Source organism: Propithecus coquereli, unplaced genomic scaffold (genome assembly GCF_000956105.1).
Source record: "Propithecus coquereli isolate 6110/MARCELLA unplaced genomic scaffold, Pcoq_1.0 Scaffold27, whole genome shotgun sequence".
Lineage (NCBI taxonomy): Eukaryota > Metazoa > Chordata > Mammalia > Primates > Indriidae > Propithecus > Propithecus coquereli.
The window spans coordinates 9,443,290-9,463,748 of record NW_012148285.1 but is presented as its reverse complement, the minus strand read 5'-3'; the positions used below and the strand labels follow the sequence as shown (position 1 = coordinate 9,463,748).

General features: G+C 48.2%; 1 protein-coding gene across 1 annotated transcript in view; it reads right to left on the bottom strand.

Moving 5' to 3' along the window:
* Positions 1-20,459, bottom strand: part of SNX29 (sorting nexin 29) — a 496,896-nt gene that overhangs the window by 128,094 nt on the left and 348,343 nt on the right. The window contains exons 17-18 of the mRNA XM_012647575.1: positions 4,810-4,865; positions 1,668-1,749 (exon numbers count right to left, since the gene is read on the bottom strand). Of these exons, the coding sequence (XP_012503029.1) occupies positions 1,668-1,749; positions 4,810-4,865 (138 nt within the window). The remainder of the gene's footprint in view (positions 1-1,667; positions 1,750-4,809; positions 4,866-20,459) is intronic.

The following is a 20,459-nucleotide window of genomic DNA, read 5'->3' as shown; positions in this document are numbered from 1 at the left end:
TTAGCCGAGCATGGTGGTGCATGCCTGTAGTCCCAGCTACTCAGGAGGCTGAGGCAGGAGGATCACTTGAGCCCAGGAGTTTGAGGTTGCTGTGAGCTACGCTGACGCCACGGCACTCTAGCCTGGACAAGAGAGTGAGACTCTGTTTCAAAAAAAAAAAAAAAGAAGAGAAAGAAAGAGAAGAAGATATTTGAAAATCCGTCCTATCTAATTCTCTCCTTAACCAGAACTGGGAGCACGATGAACACTCAGATTCTTCCAACATGTATCAAAGTGCTGCTGTTGCCTGGCCGAACATGTAAACTGAAACAGCCGTCTCGTGCCAAACTCCAGCTCAACTGCCTGTAAGGTTTTAAGTGAGATGCACATATCATGCGTATACCCGAGACCAAACACGGTGACCACTTGGGAAGGCAAGAAACGAACACAGAGTGTCTACTGTGTGCCATATATTTCCAATCTCACCACAGTTTTACAAGATTGTTTCTGCTTTACAAATGAAGAAACTAAGATTTACCTAAGGTCACAGGATTTAAACCAGGGCTCCTATCTTCAAGTTCAGTGTCATTTCTTTTACCATCCCGCTCTTTGGGGAAAACACCCCAAAAGCCAAGGAGACTTTATCAATAGGTCAATTCCCCACTAAGTAAAGTGGCAACAAACCCAGGGCTTTTCACGGAGCTCGTGGGGAATAAAAGCAGAACCTAATGACAATTATTTTGATACAAGAGGACAGGAGAAGCAGGAAGTAGCTGCGGGGGAGGTGCTAAAAACAAAGCAGTTCCAGAACAAGTGAACATGAAAGCCTGGAATTCGGGGTCCGTGGTACGAGACAGACGAGAAGAGGACACGAAGGCAGAGCTGAAGGAGGCACCAGCCAGCCAGAGAGAAGATGGAAAACTGAGGCCTCCTTGGCTGGGCAACATCGGTTCTAGATGCTCAATCCCCCACTGGGGGCGGCCTCTCTGCCTCAAGCAAGCAGGGGAGACGTGTGCAGGGTTTGCTTGTCAAGGGTCTGTGGCTCCTTCTTTTGGAAAGAGTCACCTGGTTTTGGGGGAGCCTCTTCTCTCTGCTCGCAGACACGGGGTTGGGTGAGGTCCCTCCCGCCCCAGCACCAGCAGTAGTCACACCAGTCTAATCAGACCAGTCACAGAAGTCCATCCTCCAATCCCAGACAGACCAGTGAGACGTGTCCCAGGACTCTGCTGAAACCATCCAGCAGGGCTGACAGCCTGGCGCCGCTGGGAGCCATCCCACCCACCCAGAGAGCGCCGGCCGAGAAGGCCGCCTGGCAGTGGGAACAGGAGATGACGGCAAGGCCCTGACCTCGGGTCTAGCAGAGCCTGAGCCCCGACCTCCCTCCAGACTTTCCAGTTGCAACACAAGCCAACAAGTCCCCACTTCTGCTCAAGCAGTCATAGCTCAGATCCTGCCGTGGCCACACTAAGAGGCCAGGCCAGCATGAGGAGGCTCCACCCTACGCCTCCTGTCCGTCTGAATGGAGACCACAGACCGTGCTGTCAGAGCCTCTGGGCAGTCGACACGCTGGCCTTGAGTGCCAAAGCCTCCTAACTACCACGCTCCACCAGCACCAGCAAAGCACCACCGCACGACCACTGGGTCCTTCCGCCCCAGCTGTGCCGTCCGCCTGAAGACCAGGCACTTACCTGATACACGTGGAATGCATTCGCCGCTTTGCCCCGGAGAAACACCGAGGGGATCCAGACGTTGATGAGCGCCCGGTTTGATCTGACCAAAGAAAGAAATCAAAATTGGTCATTTTAACTTACAAAAAACCAAGAACAAAAACAGGAAACCGTTCTCTACTCTGACAGGCACTATGCACAAGCAATTTATGACAACATACAGCACAGCTGACAGTGAGCTAAAGACAAGTCTCATCGTTCAGTCCACACACACACACACACTTACCTATTATGCCCACATATGAATACACACACACACACACACACACACACACACACACACGCACATGCAGTTCATACTCTGGATGAGAAAGAGCGGCCCTTCAGTTCTTACTGAGTGACACTGGCCTATAATTTATCTGAACCTCAGTGTCCACATCTGGAAAAGGGGCTGCTAACTGGAAGCCCCAAGGAAGCTATGATGGGAGGCCACGTGAAGTGACACCCACAGTTCCTGGAGCACCCAGCGGTGTCACACTGCCTCCTCACTGTGCTGATTTTAGACCCCAACCCCTGCTTTAAGATCAGATCCAACGGAGCTCAGGAGAGCAGCACCCCCGGCTGTGAGAGCGGTAGCTGTCTGGGGTGGGAGGAGGGAAGGGCAACAGAAATCGGCAAGTTGGAAAACTAGGATGCCAGGCACAAATAACACTCTTTCAAATGGTCCAAAACCACTGTGTGCATGGATCTAATAAAGCGAGATTTAAATTCAAATACAACATAATTTAGTGAGTACCTACAATGTACGGGCTCCATGCTTTTATCTATATTAACTCATTTCATCCTTATATGGACTATTTAAAGTACTTTAAAGGGTTATTTTGGTTATATGACTATTTGGGCTTATGTGATTGTGAGGACTTAACTCTGAGGCACCGGGTACACGTACAAACACACACACACACACACCCCTTCGTCACATCCCCACCTGGCTGGATTCAAATCACAGAGCTAGGAAGCTGACTGTTGCTGAAACTTCAAGATCAGCCTTAGTAGTTACCACAACAGCACTGTGCCATTCTGGAAGGTCCTAGCCTTTGCCTCCGCTTAGAGCTGCTCCAGAGCTCTCCTTTCTAAAGAGCAGCTCATAAAAATCAGCCAGCTTCCTGCGCTTGGCGCATCATTTAAGACGCTGACAATGGAAGATTCCATGACTCAATGTTCTCACAACCCCTAGAGTAAAGAGCATTTTATTTTCACAAGGACAGTGACCCTCAGGTAATGGTTCTCTCTAGAAGCATTTCTTCTGTGCTCTGAGCTGAGGTGGTGACCTCCTTCAAGAGGTAAAATAAGCCCTATCGATCACTTCCCCAGGGTGCAAAGGACAAATTGCAATTCTGAGCCACCAAACCGGTCTGTGTATCTGATGACATTCCTCCTATACAGGTCCCTGGAGCTGTACTAGTGCCAACAGCACCTCCCCTTTCATCTGTCACCAGGGCAGGGGGAGGACAAAAGTATAACTGACACTCTTTTTGACTAACTTGCCTGGATTGGTGAGGACCAGACAACCGCCCGGTGCTACCATGAGTTTACCTGCGACTGAGATGGGCATTTCTCCCTTTCAGTACATTCACCACGCGGTACTAAAAGTGATTGTTTATGACCAGGCGCGGTGGCTCACACCTGTAATTCCAGCACTTTGGGTCTGAATCCTCTGTCGTCTGTGGGGTGGCTGGCGTGAGGACTGAGTGAATCAGTACAGCGCCCAGTAGAGCACCCCAGAGGGGTGCTGAGTACGTGTGAGCTGGGTGAGCAAAATAACAGTCCTGAGGGGAAAGACCGAGCAGTCAGAGGAGTAGAACAGGCCGGGGAGGGGGCTGGCGTGCAGGGAGGGGAGAGCGCCGGGCTGGGGCTGAAGCCAGAGGTCAGCGAGGGCCTTCTCTGTAAGTTCCGTGAAGGAGTTTGGACTCTATCTGGAGAGAGTACCGTGGTGCCATGATTTCCCTGTGGCTTTAGTGTGGATGAGCAAACTGGCAGGAGTAGGGTCCGAGTCTCTGGGGAGAAAGGATGTGTCCTGACCAGGCAGAGGTGCTTAAGGGCAGGGACTGTGGCTTATTCATCCCCTCCATCGAGAGCCTGGCAGGACACCTGCCCATAGCAGGTGCTTGGTGAACTCCTGGTTTAATGGCACATCACTCCCGCCTCACCACTGACTAGTCTCTGGGCTCCCCTCCGCAGCTCTCACCTCTCCCCCTGGTTTCTCCCCACCAGGCTGCCGTCCTAGCAGCCGCCTCGTGCTGCACTCCCCCCGCCCACAAGCCCAGCAGTGAGGACACCCAGGCCCAGTGGGGTTAGGCGGCTTGACTGGTGCCTGAGATTCTCACGCAGGGGGGCCTGGCTCCAAAAACACGCTCTCTCTAGTGCCGGCCCCGCCTGCCCGCTCCAGAAGCAGCTTCTCTGGATGGGCCCTTCTCCCAGGGAGGCTGAACCTTCTTCCACTCACCACAACTGAATGAGAGATGGAGATTCTGCCTGGCCTTTAACCCAGAACTCACCCTGCTTTCTTTGCCAGCCTGAAGGGACTGTTTGTCCAAAAACTAAGGCACCCGAATAAGAAGAGTCTGATGACCAAGTAACTTCCTCTGGGGTTATCAGCAGAGGCACCGAGAGAACCTAACCCTATCAAACCCAGGCCAACGCACTGACTACTGTTGTTCCAATAACCCAGCGACCACAGATAACCAATGAGTGACGTGGGCCAGAGTCGGACACTAGGGACAAGTGGGGACTACGGTAACCTCAAGAGCACATGCCCTGTGTGCAGGGGCAGCTGCTGCTCAGCTCCAGCTGACTGTGGCCTTACATTGGTGAGTGTCTAATTTAAAAAAAAAAAAAGAAAAAGAAATTGAAATTTTTATGTCGTATCTTTCAACTTTTAAATGTCAACCAAAAAAATGTTTTTAAATACCCAAAGGGGACATAAAACATGTCTGAAGGCCAGACTCGGGCTGCAGAAGCACAAGTCCCCTCCTGTACAATAACCAGATCAACCCTGTGTAGATTTCGACAGCGATTTCTGTATCCCCCTGTGGTCTTCTGGGACACAGCCAACAGAGCCCTATTTCCAAAGGACCCTCAGGAGCAAACACCACGGACTTACATTTCAAAATCCGACAAACTCTGGTCTTCAGATGTTTGACTCAAATCTCCAGGCACCTACCGTCAGGAGAAGAGGGGAGAAAAAATGCATAACGGTTACCAAGGTTTGCATAATCACGGAAGAATTCTGCCTCTCAACGATCCCGGAACATCTCCTGATAAGGACGAGGTGAAAAAGCCGTCACTAGAAAACGACAAGATTTTGTGGAGGGGTGGCTGGAGATGATGCTGCAGTAATGAAAACATGCCACCACGAGAGATCTCAATTATCTTTACGGAAAAAGGACCGTTAATCCTATTGAGATAATCACAGGCATGTAAAAGCATGTAATTTGGGAGCTATAAAGGCCTAATTAGGATCTCAGACACCAGATATCAGATGCACAACGGAAAAAACATCCATTGTCACTGTGACGAACAGCACACACACAGACACACCCAGTAAATAAACACAAAAGGCCAATGTCTAGCCCCAAAATGATTCCATCCTCTCCCCCTTACAATGTATGAGCAATTTTAGGCAGCAGAATGTGACTTATCCTTCTGACTCAGAAGGGCTACAAGAGAAGATGATTCGGGGAGAGAAACTAACTGCACAGCACGATGGTCCCTCCCCAGCACTGCTTAGGGGCCCTGCACCCTGTGGAGGTGAGCTGAGGGCCAGCAGGTGTTCCATGGCGCATGTGACCTCAGTAAGTCCCCCACCCTCAGCTCCCCCTCAGATAGGGAAATCGATTCTCAGGCCTGTTGCAAGGATTTGCACTTATTATGTAAAGCAGATAACAAAATGCCCAGCAGTGGTGGATGCTCAATAAATGTTGATATTATTCTCATACCCAGGGAATGAGCTTCCTTTTTTGATCCGGTAGAAGCTGAATTGGCTGGAATTTTAACAGCGTAGAGCAGGACTAAGAGGAACCAAGTGCAACAGAGAAGGGCGTGGAATAGTGATGGAGAAAGAGAGGACGCCGATTTCACACCTTTCACCTATCAGAGCCTTCACATCCGTGACCTTCACAACAACCCCAAGGGAGGTATTATTTTCCTCGCCTCATAAATGGGGACACTGAGACTCAGGGAGGCTGTATAACTCGCCGAGCTCACATCTAGGTAGCAGATCTGTCCAACTTCAAAGGCTTTTCTGCTACGAACCCTCAGCAAACAGAAGAAAACCCAGCTAAAAGGTGAACAAGGAAGTAAGACTTCAACAAGTTCTGCCTGTACAGGGGGTCAGAAGACACTAGAAGGCTCTCCTTAAAGAAACAGTGGGTTCCGGCTTTGGGGACAGAATGCAGGGGTTATGAAGCCTGGGCTCTAGGTCCATGCAGCTCAGGATCAAATCCCAGCCCTACTCTTCTTGACTGTGTGGCCACGAGCAAATCACTTCTCTGTGTTACACTGTTGTCATCTGTAAAATGGGTATAATAGAAGATAAAATGAGTTAATATCCATATAGTGTGCTGAACAGTGCCTGGCATGTAGAAAGATCTCAATAACTGACAGTGCACCATGACAATAATACGACAATTACTGAGAACTAAAAGCCGTGTGTTCTGTTATCCTTGACCCTAGACACAGAATCTGCCCTGCCAACCCAAGGGGTGCCTCTCACCCCATGCATGGCAGTCTGGAGGGAGAAGGACCCACGCTGAGTCCTTTATAAATATCCGGAGCTAAGCGATTAAACCTGGCTCCGGGCAGCAGATGATCCTAAAAAGGCACCATGGAGAGGCTCCTTCAAACCCAGTAAGGAGAAACCTGCCTTGCCACTTGGAAGAACTTCAATTTCCCAGGACCTAAAGCCTCACTGGTTCGGGAACTCGCTGGGCTGGGGGTTGGTGTCACTCTGCTGCTGTGGTGGCTGCCACTTTCCTATGGGTAGCGGGGAGGAGACTTGGTCTATTAGGAAGCCATGAGGCTGGATGTACCCAGACCCCTAAAAACATCCACATCCTGTGACCCGTGAGTCCACTGCCAAAATGTACCTAGAGGAAACAATGGAAGACACCAAGATTTACATCACAAATTGTTCCTCTTTCCATTCCTTAGAAAAGTGGGGGAAAAAACTACAAACAAAAAAGGTCTAACTATAGAGTATGCTTCAAGAAATTATGGCATGTCCATATGAGATAACTGGGTGAAAACACTTTCTAAATAGGTTTTGCATGGGGGAGGTGTGTGCGTGCGTGCATGCATATTCACGAGGGCACAAGTCTAAAACTTCTGGAAAAATATGTAATAAAAGTCATAGTGGTGATCATTAATAAGAGATTAGGAGTGGGATTGGGGGAAAGATGCTTATTTTTCATTTTCTATCTCTCTGTAAGATAAAAAAAAAAATGTATCTTTCAATTGCTTAAAATTTAAATGGGCTTTAGAAGAATGAGATAGCTTTCTATGTGCTGTTAGGAAAAGCTCTCCAGGATAGATTAAGTGAAACCAGAAGCAGGGTATAGATACAGTAGGTCTAATACTTTACCTTGGGCACAAAAATGGAAAATTAAGCCTGTTAGTTGTATTCGTTTGTTTTTGCATCAAGAAGCTGTAGAAGGGAAATTCAAGACGCCAATAAAAGGGGCACCATGGCGGGTGCAGGCTATTCACACAGCACCGGGAGTGAGGCTAGACACTGAACACCCTTTTATATCATTTGAGTTTTGAAATAAATTAATGTACTACCAATTAATAATTTAAATACAAATGTATTATCCCCGCAAATGAGTGTTTCTGGTAAATTTTTAATGGCCTAGGAAAAAAGCTCTGATCTGTGTTTAATCAGAAGCAGTTAGGCACTGCCCAGCGTGATTCCTGATGTAACTCACAACGTCTGTGTGTCAGTAAGACTAGAATGAAATGCATCCAAAAGGTTACAGTGGGGTATTTCCGAGAGAGAAGTCACATGATTTTGAACTTTTCTGTGCTCGCTACAATGGAGACGTATTAATTGCATAACCAGAAGCAGATACATGTTTTAATTTAAGTGTGTATCATCAGGTAGTACAATATTCTTTCCACCTGCTCCGCCTCCATGCACTTCCCTAGAAGGCAGAGAGCCCAATGGCAGAGACTTTGCCTTCAAACTCCTTTACGCATCCTGGATGGAAAAGGGCAACGGAAGGGCCCTGAAGCCAGGCTACCTTCCTGACGACATCCACTTTAGTGGGAACAGCCACGACTCCAGCACCTTCTCTGGCAGGGACTATAGGGCAGCCGTTGGCCACTCCTCTTCCCTGAGTTTCCCCCCTCAGCACCTGAGCCTGGGGAAGGTTCTTCTGGGCACGGTGTGGGGACCAAGTAAACAGACTGCAGGAGGGACTCACGGCCGTCAGGACACCAGCTCCACTGCTACGCACACTCACCACCTCCTCTGAACGCAGCTTCATTTCTAAGCGGAAGCGAATGGAGTTTGTACCCAGAGAACCTTGTTCACGAGAGCTTCTGACTACCCCGAAAAGCACCAAAGGACAACCAAAAGGACGGAAGGAAAAGACAGAGTGGGGTTTTTAAGGACAGACGTCACTTTACAATTACAAGAAAACATTTTGAAGCTTCTTCAAAGACAATCGATTCTTGGAACAAGGTATTCTCTTGACACTAAGTTCCCCTCAGGGATGCTGATTTTTAGGGAACGTTTTGGCCGATGGATGTAAGTATCTGGCAGTTGTTAAATCCTCCTGACTTAGAGGCTTTTCTTCTAATTATGTGGCCTTATTGGGATCAGCAAACCAGTATTTACATGTCTACATGAGTACCAGGGAGGCTGGGTTAGAAAAATCATCTGGAAACTTTCTAACCTCTGTGGAATGTATCTTGATAACAAGGCCAGGCTCTATAGCAACTGCATAATGATAATGAAAGGCAGAGCTTATCAAACATCTCAAAATTTTGTCTTTTCGCGCTGTCTTCCCAGGCTGGTGCTAGGTATCAGCTGGGCTTTACAGCAATCCTCCAGAAAGCCAATTTGATTTTATATTCTAGCAATAAAAGAAGTGTGGGGCAGAGATTATTTTCTAAGAAAAATCAACTTTCTGTTGGTACTGGCTGCAAACATCCCCTGTGACCTCCTGGAGTCTGGGCAGTCTTGGAGGACACATCTCTAAGATGCAGCCTTCTCTTTGGTTCATCCGCAACACGAGGCATAAATAAGTGATCAGCAGCATGGTTATCTTCCTTTGCCTTTCCCTGACCCTGCAGAGAAGGCAGCTCGCCATCTGCCTGTGGTATGGGCAGTCACATGGCCACATTCAGGTGCAGGGAAAGGCAGAGTCTCTTACTAGAGCAGCCAGCACTCCCAGATGCTCCTGGAGCAAACACCCCTGGTGCTGCAAACACAAGATGTGGAGTGACAAATGAGACCCATGGAGAATGTGCTTCTGGACTGCACCAGCCAAGAAGTTTCCACGATCTGTCCTGACTTGGATTTCCTGGGTTGCTTGTTGGGTGGGGGGCAGGGAGAGGCCAACGGCAGCAGCTCTGACCCCAACGCCAGTGTGGGACTCTGACACTGGCCACCCTGCCACTCTGATTGGCAAGTTCTCAAACAAGGAAGATACTAGAGGTTGTGCCAAAAAGAATAACAAATATCCACTATGTGCTAAATAAATGTTTATTTAAATAAAAAAGAGAGAGAAAGAGAAAGAGAGACAAAATCAGCCCATTTGACAAAGCCAAGGGAAAAAAGCATATCTCCTTCCATTGGCAGAATCAGGATGCAGGCAGGGGGTGGCACAGATGGACAGGGAACCCTCCCCTCCTTGGACATGCCCTCACTTCTAGTCCTGAAAAGCATGTAAGGACGACACCACCACCAGGCATCAAAGGCTTCCTACTTTGCAAAGCTCTTTCACATAATAACTTTTCCCACATCTTCCCCTCAATAGCCCTGCAGGCAGAGGTGTCATCCCCATGTCACAGGAGAGGACAAGAGGGCTGAGAGTGAATAAACAGAGGAAGCAGAGCTGCCAGGAGCCCAACCCAATTCTCCTAGCCCACTCAGCAGCCTCTCATTCAGCGTGACTTCAGGTACTCAGTTTTCTCCAGACAGAGAAGCCACATGAGGTAGTTTGGTCATTAATCCCATCTGAGATCCCAGTAGACAGCCAGTACCAACGGCCAGAACAATGAGTGTCATCTGGGATGTCCAGCTCAGTCAAGCCCCAGGTGACTGCAGCCCCAGTTGATACCATATGATGCAGAAGAACCACCCAGCTGAGCCCAGTCAACCCACAGAATCATGAGAGAGAAAACAGCTGTGTTTTTTAAGCCATTAAGTTTTGGGATGGTCTGACATACAGCAATACATAGTCCATGAAAGTAACTCGCCCAGGTTCATTCAGCTATTAAGCAGCAGAGGTGGGATTCAAATGCAGGGAGTCTGGTTCCAGAATCTGCACATCTAACCACTAAGCTACACTGCCTCCCACACCACACAGTCGGCACTCTTGCCTCTGGGATGCCCAGATGAAGTAACCCAAATTCATATCCAAGAGCTTTAGCTGGTATAGAGACCTCTGATGGGTAAAGCCAGGCTGAAAGGACTCAACCACTCAAGAGCAGACATATGCATACACGTGAACAGGGGTTTTCTTGTGTGTGTGGTGGAGGTGTTGTCATTGTTGCTGCTGCAAGATGATTTCTGGCAGGCACAAGGCCTGGAGGCCAAGGCATAGACCTGCCCCAGTCCAAGGTGGCTGGATTTCTTCCTAGGAAGTCCCAGGTCCTTTTCCATCTCTGGGTACAAGTCAGTTTCCAGACTCTGAGCCAAGTACATAAGCTCTCAGGGCCAAATGGAAACTCAGACGTTTGAGTTCTAATCCCTGGCTTCCAGGTATGGTTAGAGAAGTCACTTGGCTTCAGCAAACCTTGGTTTCTCCCTCACCTACCTCATGACAACCGGTCTCTGCTGTCCTATTAGAAAGAATCAACACAAGTTAGAGAAAGGGAACAACATGTGTTGAACACCTACTATGTGCCAAGGACTTTATTTATAGTGTCACGTTTAATCCTCAAATAACCTGCGAAGCAATTATTATTCCAAGTTACTGTCCCCTTTCCCTGCCTCTTTGTAAGGATAGCTCTTCTCATTCTTCAGGATTCAGCTAAAATGAATATGAATTCCTAGGAGGCACCTTCCTGGACCACCGAGAACTGGAGAACAGGTTCTCCACTGCCACCCTCTGCACCTCACGTTTGTCAGCCTACAACTACCCCACACTGGTTTATCTGTGGATAGGTCCCTTTCTTGCGGGCTTGGAGAGCTCTACCTGTTCACCATGACACACGGCAGCCTGGCCTAGCACCTGGCACGCTGTAGGCACTGAATTAATATTTGTGATTGATTAAACAAATGAATCATAATAATACAAGCTGTATTTCCACACTGAAATGCCAATCGATTTTTGAACAGCTCTGTAGCAAATTCAAAATCTTCATGCATGGTAAGGATAAATTAGTCCGGAGATTAAAAAAAAACAAAGAGAATCTTATTTTCTCTCTTCTAATCACTGAGCTCTTAGATTCACTGCTCAAAAGACAAAGGAAGATACCACACAAGGGCAGCAAATCTGTCCCCATCACGAAATGGCACCCGTAATCTGTTTTCCAGAGTCACTTTCTCACTCATCTATGTTTTCAAATAGCCTTCCCTTACGCAATTAGCTCTCACTTTTTACTGCCAAAAATGCCGACTATTTCCATCCCACCAACACTCCTGCTTTCTCATCTCATCTTTCAATAAGGAGCAAAATGTGAAATGGCATGTCTCTGTCTTCCAGCTCGCACGGCCAAGCCAAACAACAGACATTGTCGGCCTGGGCTACCCAGGCCTCAAGGGGGCAGCCAGCCCAGGTCTAGACCACTTTCAGGGCTCTCTGTTCATTTGTTCATTTGTTACACAATTAGAGGCATCATATCTGTGTGATTTTAAAAAACAGCTGTGGTCAGGGACTCTTTGCTGGGAGAAAAAAACTGGCAAAAAAAGAGCTTTAAAGAGTTTTTATTTCATCTTCTAGGTAGCCCTGAAGCCTCATACAAACATAGAGCATTACACTTCCGTGGATTAGTTTTTGATGTGTCTGTTTTTCCCAAAAGATGATGAGGGTCTCAAGGACAATGTTCTCAGAGCCCAAGACCGTATCAGGCACATATCGTTGCTCAATGAATGCTCCCATAGGATGGATGGACAAGCAGAGGTACAGATGGATTAATGGATGAATGGATGCTTCGAGGAAGGCGGGGAAAGGGAGGCAGGTGCTGGGAAAATCATCTAATTTACTAAGGATGGACATCTAGTTTCTTTCCAAGAAATTAAGATGCATGGACAACACAAGTACAAAGACAAGTATACAAAGACATTTATTGCAACACTACTTAGGATAATAAAAGCCTAGAAACATGTAATGAAATGGTTACATAAAATACAGCACAGCCAGACTATATAGCTATTAAAAGAATAGCACAGATCTCCTCTAACGGGGAATGATCTCTAAGATATAATGTCAAACGACAAAAGCAAGACACAAAACAGTATGTCAAGTAAGCTATGTCTTCATGATGGAGTCGGAGACACGTGTCTATGTGCTTGGATTGGATACACGTGTCTGTGTGCATTAACCATTTCTAGAAAGATACACAAGAAACTGCCCACCATGGATGCCCTTGAGAGAAGGCACTGAGAAAGACAAAGGTCAGACGAGAGAGGAAGATTTATTTTTTTCTGTAGAACTTTATACTTTATAAATTATTAGCATGTACATGAGTTGTTAACGTTTCAAAAATAAACATAATAATAGTGCAATTTTAAACTTTAAAAAAAAACAACCTATGTTTATGATGGAAAAAAACCAGAAGAACAGTGAATGCCTCCAGGAAAGTGGAGTCAGGAACACGGGCGGGGGTTGGGGGATGGATCAGAGCAGGGAACATTCCAGGATAATGTTCAAGTTCTATGTGCATACTGAAGGATTTTGGAAAAAATGCATACTAATGTCTGCAATTTCCTTTGAAACGCATCCCCCCCACCCGCCAAAAAAAGATGAAATGCTGGGTGTATAGAGGGGTGGATGATGAAAAGATAATAAAATACAGAGAAATGTTAATGGTGGACTCTAAGTGGCAGGTATACATACAGTTGTTCACTGTAAAATTCTTTCATATAACTGTTTTAGGTTTTCCAAATAAGATTTGGAAAAAATGAGTTTTATTCAACCATACTAGGAGAATGACTGAATTATCTTTCTATTCTCTGTATAGAATGTGATATAATAGTACTGTCTTCTAAAGAGGCTATCAGAGTATGCAGCTTAAAAACATAGGGGAGAGTATTGTTGAAGTGTGTCTGATGGCTAACGAATAGAACTATTATGTTTTTCTGGATTCTGTGGTATTTTTGGCATTATCAGCTCTTTAATAATAATTTGTTGTGATTTCTTTCCTCATTCTAAATAAATAATTTTTTAAAAAAGACAGGATGAGACTTAGGTCAGCTGGGACTGAGCTCCGACTTAGCCGTGTGGCCTAGAACAAGCCACTACCTGTCTCTGGGCCTCACTTCCCTCCTGTAAGATGGGGACAGAAGGTACCCTGGCGGGGTTACTGTAAGGCTCCAATAGGATCCTCTCAGAACCACCCCCGCCTGGCGCCTGGCAGAGGAACGTTCTCAGTAAGCAGCAGTTACTCTTGTTACCCAGGGACAGAGTTCAAGGGCGTCGGATACAACAGACAGTGACCTGCTGCCTCCAGGCTTTCTGGAAATCGCGCTGGGGGCACAGTGGTTTGGGTGCTCAGCACCACACCCTGAGTGAGGGCTACTGCTCCATTCCACAGATCTGTACCTAGTTCAGCTCAGGAGTCAGACACTCCTCGGGGGCACCAGGGAGAGAACCGCAAACAGGACAGCAGCCGCCTGGGCGCACAGAGCACAGTCCATCAGGAGCGGCCTCCGCACCGGCAGTCCACGCGATTCGTTACACAGCTCTGGCTGTGAACAGTCCACAGGGAAGGACAGGGATAAATAAGGCGTCTGAGAGGGGCATAAGGGAAGCAGCTTCGACGGGGACGGGCGCATGAGGGAGCAGCACATCTTCCATCCTTGCTGTAGCCATGGAGAACCACGGAGGGACGTCGGCCAGGCAGAGGCTGGTCCAGCTCACACTTCAGTCAGCCACTGCAGACACTTCGCACACACATGCACACACACCCCCATCTCAACTGTGCACACAGGGTAACACGCTCACTTCTCTGCTCATCCCTTTTTATCACAGACGTTCAAGGCTCACTTATACAAAAAGCACAAACCAACGATTAGATACAGTTTCTCCAGGTTTACATTACCAACATAAAACTATTCTTAAGTTATGAATTTTCAACCAGGCTCTAGTGAAAGACCCAGACCAGTTGAAATGAGCAGAGAGCATCCGACCAACTCAAACTTCCTCCTGGCTCAGAGGAGGAAACCAAGGCCCGAGGAGGAAAGCAACGACCTTACCGCGGCTGGGCCTCCCAGGCCTCTCCCGCCTTGCATCACATTAACCTGTCCTCCCAGGTGCCAAGGTTTCCAGGAACTGTCTCGAGAGCTCCGTGGCCAGACACCCCACCCCTGGCTGTGGGAGTGGGTTTTCCTTTGGCCCATTCTCCATATTGAGTTACCAAGGAAGGCTCCTCTTAAAGAAAGGGTTACACGAATACGATTTGTTTGTTTTAAAGACGTTTAGAAAACACTGGACAAATGGCCTCATTCACTATTTCATCCTTAATTCCCACTGAACAGCCAGAGAAACCCAGGCGGTCATGCAAATCTCAGAATCCTCACTGGCTTGCGCCAGTAATGCAGTAAAACTGGGGAGTGAACGTGGGATTTCCTACAATGCACTACAATCTCAGTTAAATGCCAACTGCTTTTGTAAATAGTGTTACTGGAATGCAGTCACAGTCATAAGATGGTTGTGTATCATCTGTGACTGCTTTCATCCTGCATCAGTGAAGTTGAGTAATTACTGATAGAGACAGAATGACCTACAGAGTCTAAAACATTTACTGTCTGGGCATTTATGGAAAATGCTTGCCAACTCCTGTCTAATTGATAGCTCAACAGATGCAGAAAAATTACTTGCGACTTCAGGGAAACCTCATGCTTCTTGGTGGGAACAAATTATTGCATTCCATAGCTTCATAAAATGTCAGTGACTTAAGAATAAAACGAGGCCCCAGATCTTGATGGAGAAGGAGTGATGGGCATGACAGTAGGAACGGGCATTCATTTGCATCCAGTCATGCAATTCTTAGAGCAACCTGATGAGTATTAACGTCTCCCACATTCTACGAGAGGCTCAGAGAGGCTGAGTGATGTGCCCACAGACACAGCAAGAATTCAGAGCCAGGTTTGGCTGAATCCCAAGCTGTGCTCTTTCTACAACACCTGCTGCCTCTCCCAGAAGAAACATGGGTAGGGACCAAGAATCCAGGCTCATCTCCTCCGAAGGAAGGAACTGTAAAGCTTGGCATCTCCAAAAGGCAGCTTCTCATAAAGCGAAGTGAGACGCTGAGGCAGTCGGAGTATGTGCGTGTCTGGGCCATTAGCTGTCAACTATATGCAGGGATTGTATTTTTAACAATGTAAGCAGAGTGATTAAATCTGCAGATGAGAAGGCTCCATGTTTGCTGCTAATTTTCAGATAAAAGCAAAATGACTCTGGAGTGTTTCCTCCCAGGATTCTTCCTTGGGGTTTAAATTCTACCAGTCACAAATAAGAAAGCCACATTTTGGAGGCCACTTCGAGCATGGAGGTCGGGTGGGGGACAAGGGCAAGAATGTTGCTCATGAAGCTCTTCACCGATTAGTCTTGGCTACCAAGATCCTCCAGGAAAGATGTAGGGTCCTAAGGTCAGGTAGACCTGGGCTTCAACAATTAATAAGGGAGAAGGTTTGAACCTCAGTTTCCTCATCTGTAAAATGGGGCCAGCACTCACCCACCATGACCCCTGCTATGACCTATTGCTAAAATGCACAGCATCTTGCCTGCTCCATTGATAATAAACACTCAATAAATAGCATTTCTCACCCCATCATCCCACACCCTCTCTTTACATCCCTGCACTACAAAGACAACAAACAGGAAAGCAGATGCAGCCAGCTCCAACTTTGGCCATTGTCCCCTCTGCTCAGCCTTGATCAGAACCCATTCCCTACTTTTGAGACCCCATCATCCCTCTCGTCTCTCTCCCAGGGCACTGCAGGGCTCACTCACTGGCTATTCCACGCAGAGTGGCACTGGCACCCCTGGGAAGAATGGGACACAACAGCAAACTGCCAGCCTTCTCACTACCTGTTTTCTAGACCCATCCAGGTGTGCAATGACAGCCCGGCTCAGCCCAGCTTCCCTCCCAACCAGTGCTAAGACACCGGGAACTGAACTGTGAATTCAGTTCCCATATGTCAGTGATGGGAATCTAGATGCTGCTCTCTCTTATTTGGACTTTCTTCTCAAGAAGAAGGTGATTTATTTCATTTTTTACCCTTCAACTCTTTATTTATTAACACTGAGCTGGCGCTGGCATTGCCATGTGTTTGGGAATGACTCATCTCAGGCTGAAAATGCATCCATGGATTTTCCATTCCCTGCAATTTCAAGGTTTTGGTTTTTGGTTTTTTTTAAGCAGACCCCTTTCTCTGGAATGGCGTCTTACCAAGAACCCTAGCGGCAGCGGCAGCACCACCATTGCTATCCCAGACAGCAATCTGGTGGCCAGCGGGCTGACAGGCTCAGAGAAGAGAGGCGAAGAGTTTGGACCACAGAACCAGCCGCACAGTTCACACTGGGGGTCTCCACCACCTGGCTGTGTGCGCACCACAGTGCCTGACCCTCTGCACCTGTTTCCTCCTTCGGAGAATGAACACAGTAATTCCAACCTCCCTCGTAGCTTTGTTGTGAGGATTTAATGAGATAACTTGTGTAGAGTGTTAGAAGGGTACCCAGAACGTCAGGGCTCTGAGCAAGTGTGACTGCTGGTATAATTATCTGGAAGCTACGCCAGCACACTAGGCCCCAGGAAGAGTCCTTAGCTGGCCTAAGGACTGGTAAGAATGACCTTGGTCTTGGTTCTAGGAGTTCAGAAATATACCTGGACCAGGTACTAGCTTGGAGAGTCTGCAGGTGAGGAAAGCAGCTTTCTAGTGCCCTGGCAGACTCTGTGCAGCCAGCCCAGGAGCAGAACCCGCAGTGACGGGTCCATCTGGCCCGGCTGAGGCGGCCCCTGCGTGCATGCAGACGAGGCCTTGAACACTGGGCTGTTTGGAGACAGAATCTTCAGCTTCCAGAAGGCCTGACGTGCCCCTCACTCCTCAAGCCCACAGCCGTTCAGGGGTGGCGCACGCCCAGGCCCAGGAGGCTGCACGTTCCACGCGTCCTGGAAATCGCTGTCCACGTCGCCACCCTGCTTCCCAACCACAGTGAACTCCTTTTGTACCTTTTACGTGAGAAAACCCTACAAAGAAAGGTTGCTTAAAAAAATAACCCAAGTGGCATCTCGTCAGGTCTGTCGACCTATTCCCGTCACTGAATTGTCAGCACAGCAGTGGTCCAAAGCGCCCAGACATTTCCTTCATTTGCATGCTTATTTGGGAAGGTTTGGGACAGCTGATGGAGATGGGGCAGGGTGACTGCAGCCCCCTCAAGCCACTCATTAGCACGGCTCCTGCACATGTCACTCATCACTTGGCAGAGAACAGAGGCCACTCGGGCACAGGTGGAGGTGAGAGCCCCAAGCGCTGGTGTACCCGCCCCCTCCCTGCCTCAGCCCTGGGGCCTGCTCTCAGAGCCCTGTGGGACACAGTGTGAAAACCACTGCCCCTTGAGAAAACCTCTAGCTCCCTGAGGGTGACAATCAAGATCCTCTAGGAACAAGGTGTCAAGATTCACTTCCTGTCGCTGGCCACATCCACTCCAGGTTTTGGACGTGTCTGTCAGGGTTTGGGCTCTCAAAGCCTGCAAGACTCGGGTGCCCCCGCGAAGCAAAGCCTTTTGAACTGACAATCCCCCTTCCTTGTGTCCCCACAGCACTTGCTAAGTGTGTTCCCTACGGCACCTTCTACGTGGAGAGCATCAGTTTGCTTCCTCCCACCCTAGAAATCTGCCGGTTGAGCAAACTTTCTATGAAAGGTACTTATAATCTACTTTTTAAATGTTTCTAAGAAAGTTACTCATAAGCTACATTATTAACAGTGTTAATTTGCTGAATGTAAGTGGTTACTAAACTGTAATGTATGTAGTGAAGTGTTCGAAGATACTTCTTTAACAGACATTCTCATAATGCTAAGTCCTAACTCATCTCGGAATGCCCAAGACCCATCGTGGTGCCTGGCGACAGGATATAATCCATGAGAAGACGGATCCTGTCCATCCCGACAGAAAGGTCTGCAGGGATAAGCACAAAACTTATCAGGATGGTATCTCCGGGGACGAAAACGGGACTGAGGCTGATGGACAGAGATACTTAATGTCAAAGGTTTACATTGAGGATATATTCATGTGTTACTTGTGTCTTCCAAAAACATTTTTTAAATAACAGCAGCTACAGTGGGTTGAATAGTGGCTCCAAAAAGATATGTCCACATTCTAAGCTTCAACCTATCAGTGTGACCTCATGTGGAAAAAGGGTCTTTGAAGACGTAATTAGGCTAAGAATCTTGAGATGAGAGCATGCTGGAGCATCCAGGTGGGCCCTGTATCCAATGACAGGTGTCATAAAAGAGAGGAGAAGTCAGAGAAGAGGAGAAGGCCACGTGAAGACAGAGGCAGAGACTGGTGTGACGCCAAGCGACGCTTGGAGCCACCTGAAACTGGAAGTGGCAAGGGAGGACCTTCCCCAAGAGCCTCCAGAGGGAGCACGGCCCTGCCCTGCTGACACCTCGACTTCAGACTTCTGGCCTCCAGAACTGTCAGAGAACAGATGTGTGTTGTTTTAAGCCACCACGTTCGGGGTGATCTGTCACCGCAGCCCTAAGAAACTAACGCAGCAGCTAACAGAAGTTCACCTGGTGCCGGCGGTCCTCATTTCACAGATACAGGACCGATACTCACAGAGTTGACCTAACTTGCTCCAGGGCACAGGGTTCTAAGTGGCACAGTGGGGACTGGAACCAGGCACCGTGGGCTCCAGAGCCCGCGCAAGGCCGTAACCCCACCTCACAGGCCATGCTGCGGCAGGGTCAAACGGATCTAGGCTCGTGCCGTGACTCTGCTGTCATAACCAAGGCACCCGACCCCTGGGCTTCACTTTTCTCAGTTAGAAGACAGGGAAACAACACCTCCCTGCTAGGCTTATTATGGATTAAGTGGAGGATGAGAATACAGTCTGCTGAATTCCATCCCAGTGCCTGGCACAGACGAGGTGCTCAGTGAGGATCTCCTGAATGAATGAATGGAAGGCAGGGGTCAGGTGGTGCCCTTGCCATCCCCTGGCAAGAACCTGGCACCTCCCCTCTCTCTCGTTTCTGCAACCTGAGGCCCTCACCATAAGCAAACGTCCAACCTTGAACTTTCCAGCCATCACAATTGGGAGCCAAATAGATCTTTTTCGCTATAGATGACCCAGCCTCTGATATTCCTTTACAGCAACACAAAACGGACTAAGACACTCACGTAGCTGCAGACTTTTCAGTTATGTAATGCAACAAATTCCTCGCTTGGCCAAGGCCAGTTTGGATCGGGCTCTCTGTTTCTTTCTTTCTTCCTAACTGATAGAGAAACGGCATCGTGCTCCCAAAGGGCCCTTCCAGCTCCAGCATCTTATTTTATTCTGCAAGTTTTCTAAGGCCTGAAAATGAAAACCCAAAGGAAACCCCTCAATCCCTGCTGCCCAGGAGAGACTACGAGCTGTTTAAGGATGCAGACCATGTCAGTCTTGTCTTTGATCCTCAGTTCAAAGCACAGTACCTGCAACTCAGCAAACTGAGAAACTCAACACCATGGACTGAACAGGTCAGTAAGACAAAGGTTTTGTGAACTGTGGCCCCAGATAAGCCTTCATTCTCTAATCAGCATCACTCCAGCCCACCACATAACCACCCCCAGCACTGCCACCTAGTGAGTGCTCACTAGCTGCCCGGCGCTCAGAGCTCTGCGCTCGTTATCTCACCGAACCCTCATAACCACCCTGGAGGCAGGAACCACCTGAGGAAGCATCAGGGCCACCCACAAGTAACTCTGCTCTCTCTTTCCAGGAGCCTGTGGGACCATGTCCCCACTCACCTGCAGTTACATGTGTCCATGGGACTTGCTTTGCCAATGAAATGAGAGAAGCAATGTGTGTAATTTCCAGGTGGAAGCTTTGAGAGACAGCATGTGCTCGGCCAAGCTGCTGTGTCCCTCTACCTCAGCCTGGGCCTGGGCACAAAGATGACAATGTGGAACAGAGGCTCAGCCAACCCATGAAGGACCAGTAACCCGAGGGAGGCAGAAACCTGTGCGTTTTCTGTTCACGACATTTTGGGGTTGTTACTGCAGCGTAACCCAGCCTACCCTGACTAATACACTAGACCTCATTTAATGGATGTGAAAACTGAGGCTCAGAGAAGTAAAGCACCTTTCGTAAAACCACACAGTTACTGATGTAGAAATGTTTGTACAGGCCTAGGGGACACAGGAAGCCCTGCCA